General features: G+C 46.3%; 1 protein-coding gene across 1 annotated transcript in view; it reads left to right on the top strand.

Moving 5' to 3' along the window:
• map2k5 (mitogen-activated protein kinase kinase 5) overlaps positions 1 to 7,500 on the top strand; it is a 90,783-nt gene that overhangs the window by 65,008 nt on the left and 18,275 nt on the right. The window contains exon 20 of the mRNA XM_063188045.1: positions 1,024 to 1,085. Within this exon, the coding sequence (XP_063044115.1) occupies positions 1,024 to 1,085 (62 nt within the window). The remainder of the gene's footprint in view (positions 1 to 1,023; positions 1,086 to 7,500) is intronic.

Here is a 7,500-nt window from a genome sequence, read left to right as displayed (position 1 = left end):
CAGCCAAGAATGTAGACTGGGATATAAAGTTCTGTGCTCATATAAACACCTTATCCCGAATATGATCATAACCGGGATATGCCTCATATTCGGGATACTGAACTGCATATAAACACACTCATTGGAAGGCTTATGATGAGGTCAGGGGGGCATTGGGAGGGTTACGATGTGGTAAAGGGGCTATTTGTTCAAAATAGGTTGAGAACCACGGTGCTAGCCAGCCCTTCACTCCCCTTCATTTCACTCTGTCTCCCAGTCCCTCTCACCCCTCATCCTCCCTCATCCTCCCTCAACCTCCCTCATCCTCCCCCATCCCTTCTCCCCCAGCCCTTGCCTTAGCGTAGACATGCGAAAGTGTAAGGATGTCTCCTCTGCTAGCACAAAGGGTTCAGGTGTTCCCAAAATGATTTGTGCGTCCTTAAACACATGGGGTGTAGCATTTTGCAGACTTCACTCCTCCACCACCCCACACCCTACTTTCCCCACCATCACAAGGTCAGATGTTCTCGGTAGATGTTTTTTTTTTTACCTCTCTGGTTTTAAAGTAAGTGTGTGTGTGTGTGTGTGTGTGTGTGTGTGTGTGTGTGTGTGTGTGTGTGTGTGTGTGTGTGTGTGTGTGTGTGTGTGTGTGTGTGTGTGTGTGTGTGTGTGTGTGCGCGTGTGTGTGCCCGTGTGCGTGTGTGGGCCTGTGTGCGTGTGTGTGTGTGTGTGAAAGATACAGACTGGACTAATTTGATTCTCCCCTTCCACTTTGTTCCAGATAATGTTCTTTCCTGTGCCACAGCTCTGACATTTCCAAATCCCTAGTGCATTTAAAAGTAGAGTAGGAATATTTAACTCAGTCTGACATGATGATGATGATGATGATGTGATCAGTGTTTTTCACTGAGCCCTATTTAGCGTATTTAGAAAGCACAGAGCTATTTTTTACATCTACCCCTGCAATGTTTCCCAACCTCTATTCAGTCCTATCTTGTGAAAAATGTTAACAGATGGCTTTTTTTTTCTTTCTCTGTCTTTCAGGACCCTCCTGTACTTCCGATGGGCCAATTCAGCGAGAAGTTTATTCACTTCATCACACAATGGTAATGACCCTGGCATCCTCCTTCTCTATTTATTAAAAAACATTGAAATGTGCCTTCATCCCTTTTCCCAGTTTTTCTTCTGTTCAGAAGGTCAACTCATGCATTTTTTCCCCCGCCATTTGTTCATTCATTCATGGCGTTGTGATTATTTAGTTGAACATTGGTAATGAAGGCCATTGAAGAGAACAGACACCTGAGCCCAGAGTGAAGTAGAATCCTGCGGTCTTTCAGCAAATATTAAATGTCTAAATGGTGCAGCCGTGGCCTAGTGGTTATGGGGCAGCCGTGGCCTAGTGGTTAGAGAGTTGGTCTCTCAATCTAGGGGTTGCCAGTTCGAATCCCCCCTGACCTCTCCCTACATCTCCATCCATGGCTGAAGTGCCCTTAAGCAAGGCACCTAACCCCACATTGTTCCAGGGACTGTAACTAATACCCTGAAAAAGAATAGTTGTAAGTCGCTTTGAACAAATGAAAGTGTCAACTAAGTGCAATGTAATGTCTTTGACCCATATATGTAACGTGTCAGATATGATGTAAAACTTGTTTGGTGGGTGAAAAGCGTTGTCCACACACGCACCAAAAGATACAGCACATAGGCACACGCAGACATACACATACACACTCCATTCACATACGTGCACACACACCCATGCTACTCTGAGCAGAGGGCACTGGGTTGAACACCTGTACCTGGTCGAGCTTATTAGCCTGACAGCATTAACATTAGCATTAGCATCAGGCTAAGTGAGTGTGGAGGTTGTTAAAAAGCAACAAATCTTTCCCAATGCCCAGCGTTCCCAATGCCAGTAGGACGGTATGGGCTGCACCTGAGTCTGTTTCCATGAGTGATGGAAGCGTACAGAGCAGACTTGCAGAGCACTAATGGTGTGTTCCCACACCAGTTACGTTCGCCACTTAAGTGCTTACCTGCGTTCATACCGGTCTCTGAACTTTTCCGCATGTGACTGTGTTGCCTGGATGAACCTGCTGACGTTCACATTGTCGTCACGGTTTGCGGAGAAAGAACACGTATTTTTCGGTTCACAAATCTCCAGTACATGAATGCTGAGGTCTGCGGCGTGAACACACTAGCGATTAGGTGCCGGAATGGGCACCGGTTCTCAATCGGCTTGAATATGCTATTTGTGTCTCTGTGTCCACATCCGTGTCCCCGCCTGAGGCCCGCAGTCATTCCGGAGGCACTCGTCCCTCCATCCCTCCCTATCGCGAATGTGCGTCTCTGTCTGTGTCCGCGTCGTTTCCCGATGTCTGCTGTCCCCACTCATGCCAAACTAATGCAGGCGTTGCAAGGTCTGCCCACTAGTGTCCACACACGCCTGCATGTGTTTCTGCATCAGTTCCTGATTGAGGTTGTTTGAAAGCACGCAGGACGAACTTGCATAGCTTTGCTAGTTGCCTAATGGTTAGGAAGGGAAATCAGAGGGTTACAGGTTCAAATCCCACCTTTACCTCTTCATACACCTCCATCCACTGATGAAGTACCCTTGAGCAAGGCACCGAACCCCACATTGATCCAGGGACTGTAACCAATACCCTGCATCTAAATTACTGTTAAGTCGCTTAAGATAGAAGCATCAGCAAAGTGAAATGTAGTGTAGTATAACGTAATGTGGCCACACTAGTGTCTGTCCGTCCTCGTTTAGGCGCCTGTGTATCTCTGTCCGTTCCGGCGTCTCTGTGTATCTCTGTATATCTGTGTCCATGTCGGCACCTGATGCCCAATGACCGCTGCCCGCTCTCATGCCGGACTAATGGTGGCGTTGCGAGGGCTTAATGGACGGCCGGCCGCGAGTCTCTTTAGCAAGGACGGGACGCCACATTAGCCCACCAGGGGCCCGCTGACATATAATTGGACTCTGATTGGTGGGGAGCTATTTTATTATTATCCCTCTCCTCTCCTCTCCTCTCCTCCAGCCTCCATCCCTCGCTCTCTCTCCATCCTCCATTTCTCTCCTCTCTCCTCTTCTCTTGTATCCTCTCTCCTCTCTTCTCTCCTCATATCCTCTCTCCTCTCCTATCCTCTCCTCTCCTGTGCTCTCCTCCATCCATCCTCTCCCCTCCACTCCTCTCCTCTGCTCTCCTCTCTTCCATCCATCCTCTCTCTCTCTCCATCCCTCCATCCCTCACGTGGTGCGGTGTGGTGTGCATGCTAGACAGAGAGGGATGCAGCAGAAAATATTTACATTGTCCCCGGTCTGTTGACCTCCACTGTAAGACACACACACACACACACACACACACACACACACACACACACACACACGCACAAATACACGCACACACACACACACATACACGCACACACACACACACACACACACACACACACACACACACACACACACACCCACACACACACCCACACACACACACACACACACACACACACACACACACACACACACAGGTATATAAACAAACATGCTGGAAACCCCTGGCGAGCCATGACTGGAGTCGAATCCCCTCCCCCTATCCAAGTGCTATTAACCCTTACGCAAACACACACACACACACACACACTCATACAAGTACACACACACACAATCACAAACACACACACACACACACACACACACACACACACACACACACACACACACACACAACCACACATAAACGCAAATACACACCCATAAACACCCCCAGCGGCCATGTCATCTCCATGGCAACGTCCAGATGTGTTGCTGGCTGTCGTGAAGCAGCTGTTGTTTGCTCAGCCTGTGCTTTTATTTACACAAACAGGTCACCTGGCGCAGGCATAGCGGCCAGCACCACTGCTACCACCGTAACTACCACACCATAGCTGTACACACCCACCACCCGCCCACCCAGGGTGACTATTATTAGCCCAGGCCGAGGCAATCGCCATTTATCACACCCGCAAAACCCCCCAAACACATCTACACACACGCGCACACCCACACCCACAGTGCTTAGCCCAACCACACATGAGACACACACACACAACTGCACAAACGCTTCCCCGGCCCGACCCTGCCCACCGTACCGACCACCATCGTCACCCACCCGCCTTTCCTCTCCCAGTGCCTCCCGAACACTAATCCCTCACATCCTGCCTTATCTAGGTCGCGGTGACAGATTTGCCCAAGCCAAGGCGATTTGTGCCAAGGAGAAGCCATCTTACTTACATCTTCCCTACCTCCGCTAATTAGAGAAAGATTTTTTTTTCTTAAGCTCGCGGTTCTTCAGAACCATAAGGGTTTTTTTCTTTGCTGTGGTAAAACTGGTCAAAGTTGCAATGATGAATGAGGTCATTATGGTGGACACGACTTAAACATTGTTAACAAGATTAAGGTTAGATAAGGATGCTTCGTTGCCCTCTTTGCATCTGTAGCCGGAATAGATTAGACTTCCGGTAAAGTCCTGTTACGAGGCGGTTGTATGTGTATGCTCATGGTCATGAATTTCTCTCAATATTCAAGGAAATAGTGGATATGTAGTCAGTGACATGAAGGTCAGACTTTCATCACAGAAGCTTACCCAACTCTGTCAAACTCCTTCTCTACTTTAACTTACTGTACCTTACCTAACTTAATCCAGTTTGAAAGGACAGCAAGGCAAGATGGCTACCCTCAGCAAACACACAGCTAGTCTACCTAGATCATTGAAATCAAGGAAACATGACCCTGCCGTGGCTTAATGGTAAGGCACTCGTCTGCTGCTTGGCCGACCCGGGTTCGATTCCCGTCCCAGGTCCTTTGCCGTCCCTTCCCCGTCTCTCTCTCCCAACTCGCTTCCTGTCTCTGCTTCACTGTCCTGTCATATAAAACACCAATAAAGGCTTGTAAAGCCTCCAAAAACATACTTAAACTAGGAGCACTCAGAGAGCGCAGACCTCCAAGGAAACTGCTTGACCACCCTAAGTCTTTCTGCCTTCTTTTTGTGGTGTCCCCGCAATTCAATTTCTGGTCACTAGGGGCCTCTAGATATATAGGCCAGCAATGGTGAAGAATCTTTTAAAAAGTCCAGGGGCCTCATTTATCATCAGTTCGTAGAATGTCTTCTAAATTGTGTCTTAGGAGTGAAATTTAGAATGTTCGCAAGTACAGAAAAATCGGGATTTATCAAACGTGCGTTGGCTGCTCCTACGCACACGTCTGCATGATAAATCCCACACCTTCCAAATCACTGTGCACGCGCGCATTCGGGGTAATTAGCATCCCGAAACGCCTCCAAGTAACCATATATGGTATTAAAATATATTCAAATGCCATGTTAATTCGAAGGCGCCACCCTGTTCGGACACACATGAACACACGCGGACACTCGCGCCAGTCGAAGCGCTGGCGGGAAGTGCGGAGATAGAACCATTTCTGTGGCAGAAGTGGAGGTGCTCTCGACAGGAGGAGGACCGTGTTTCAAAATAAGTAAAAGAAGGAGACACACATGAATGAAAACACTGTCAAATAGCACACGGTCATACTCCATTGTCATTCAAAGCAAACTGTATACGGCAAGGTCAATATTATTTGTAATTTCATGTTTCTTCCACTCGCACGCATGGTCTGAGGTGTGCGTAAATTTAGGCACATTTCTACGTTCAAGTACATGTTCATAAATCCCACACTTTGCTCAGGAATGATCGCACGCACGCTTTACGCACAGATATGTGCCTAAGAACGCTTGATAAATGAGGCCCCTGGTTTCGATTCGTGATCCGGATCACCACCAGAATGTAATCACTTGTTGCTTGGGTCATTACTAACAACTCCACAAAGTTTCTGAGTTATTCTGCTGACAGAATTTTTCAAAAAGTCCTGGTTCCGGTTCGTGATCCGGATCACCCAAGGAGGTCTCCTTACTTACTGTATCATTGGGATCACCACCAGAATTTAATCACCTGTTCCTTGGGTCATTATCAACAACTCCACAAAGTTTCGTCCAGTGTTAATTTTGACAGGAATTTTTAATTTAGTTTTAGTTTTAGTCTCTTGACGAAAATTTAATTTGAGTTTTAGTCACAATTTAGTCATGTAAATCATTTTTGTTTTAGTCTAATTTTAGTCGACTAAAATTCATACAATTTTAGTCTACGAAACCTAAAATAATTTTAGTCAACTAAAATATTACATTCATTTCCTCTTGTCTACACTTCTCTATAAAATTGTCAAACTAAAATACCATTTGGGGAAATCAATGATTGAAATGACATATTGTAGGCTAATAATAAAACAGCCTATTGTCAAAAACTGCCAGAGCCTCTTATAAGCCAGTGCGTCCAATGTGTAAAAAAAATCATGGCCGCGACACTTATAAATCTCTGTCGATATTTTAGAACGACTTCGGGGGAAAACGGGACTGCACGTTATGAAAAAATACTTGTGGGTATAGGCCTACAGTAGCCTAGGCCTAATCAAGAACGTCGCGGGGTATAGCCTACTGTATGCAAGCGTTACAAAGGCACGGCACCTGTTGGAAGACGTCTCTCTCTCTCTCTCTCTCTCTCTCTCTCTCTCTCTCTCTCTCTCTCTCTCTCTCTCTCTCTCTCGTGTGCGTATTGCAAGCTGTTGCATATTATTTGCTTTTTGTGGTGGCACACGCGGTCTCGTTGACATGGTTGTGTCCATGGTTCCATGCATTCGCAAGACTTTATTGCAATAACAAATAGCTGTCCCCCAATAATGCATGTGAAAGCGTGGAAGGTTCACTTCCTATTTCAGTGTCCTTGACTGAAACAAGTCGCAAAACTCCACACTTCCGAATCCTTTGCGATCGGCACTTTAGTGATTCTTATCAGAAGGCTTGTGCCTACGCAGACCCTTAAATTACAAACATTAGCGAACATTGAAAAAAGATCAGACAACGACCATCGGGTAGCAGGTTCATGAAGGGAGTGGAGAAGTTCCGCAAAAATGCATCGTTAGAGAAAGATGTTTGCTATGTGCGACAGCACCACCACTATTTCATGACTGCATAAACTTCTTCGTCATGGATAAATGGGCAACAATATTTTTTCCAGCCTGGATTGCACTGAAAAGTAGGCTACTGCTGCTACTGCGGCACCGACGCTGCCTGTCACTGTGCCTGCTGCGTGTTTGTGTGTGTGTGTGTGTGTGTGTGAGGGAGGGGAGGAGGGAGGAGACGCCTAGCAGATGAGGGTCGCGACTTGCGAAAAAGCAGGCAATTATTTTCCAATGTTTCAGTGACATATTAACAAAAATGTTTCCTATTGGTTTTCGTCTCTGGTGGTATTGTAGTCACATTTTTATTTTTTTGACGAAAATATAAATCAATATCGTTATATTTTTCGTACAAACGCATGCTGTTTTTTTCGTCATCGTTTTATTGTCGTCAGGGGAAAAACAATCGTTAACGATAATTATGACGAAAATATTTCGTCACGAAATTAACACTGGTTTCGTCCAAATCCGTT

Source organism: Engraulis encrasicolus, chromosome 22 (assembly GCF_034702125.1).
Source record: "Engraulis encrasicolus isolate BLACKSEA-1 chromosome 22, IST_EnEncr_1.0, whole genome shotgun sequence".
Taxonomy (NCBI): domain Eukaryota; kingdom Metazoa; phylum Chordata; class Actinopteri; order Clupeiformes; family Engraulidae; genus Engraulis; species Engraulis encrasicolus.
This window is presented reverse-complemented; position numbering and strand designations above follow the sequence as displayed.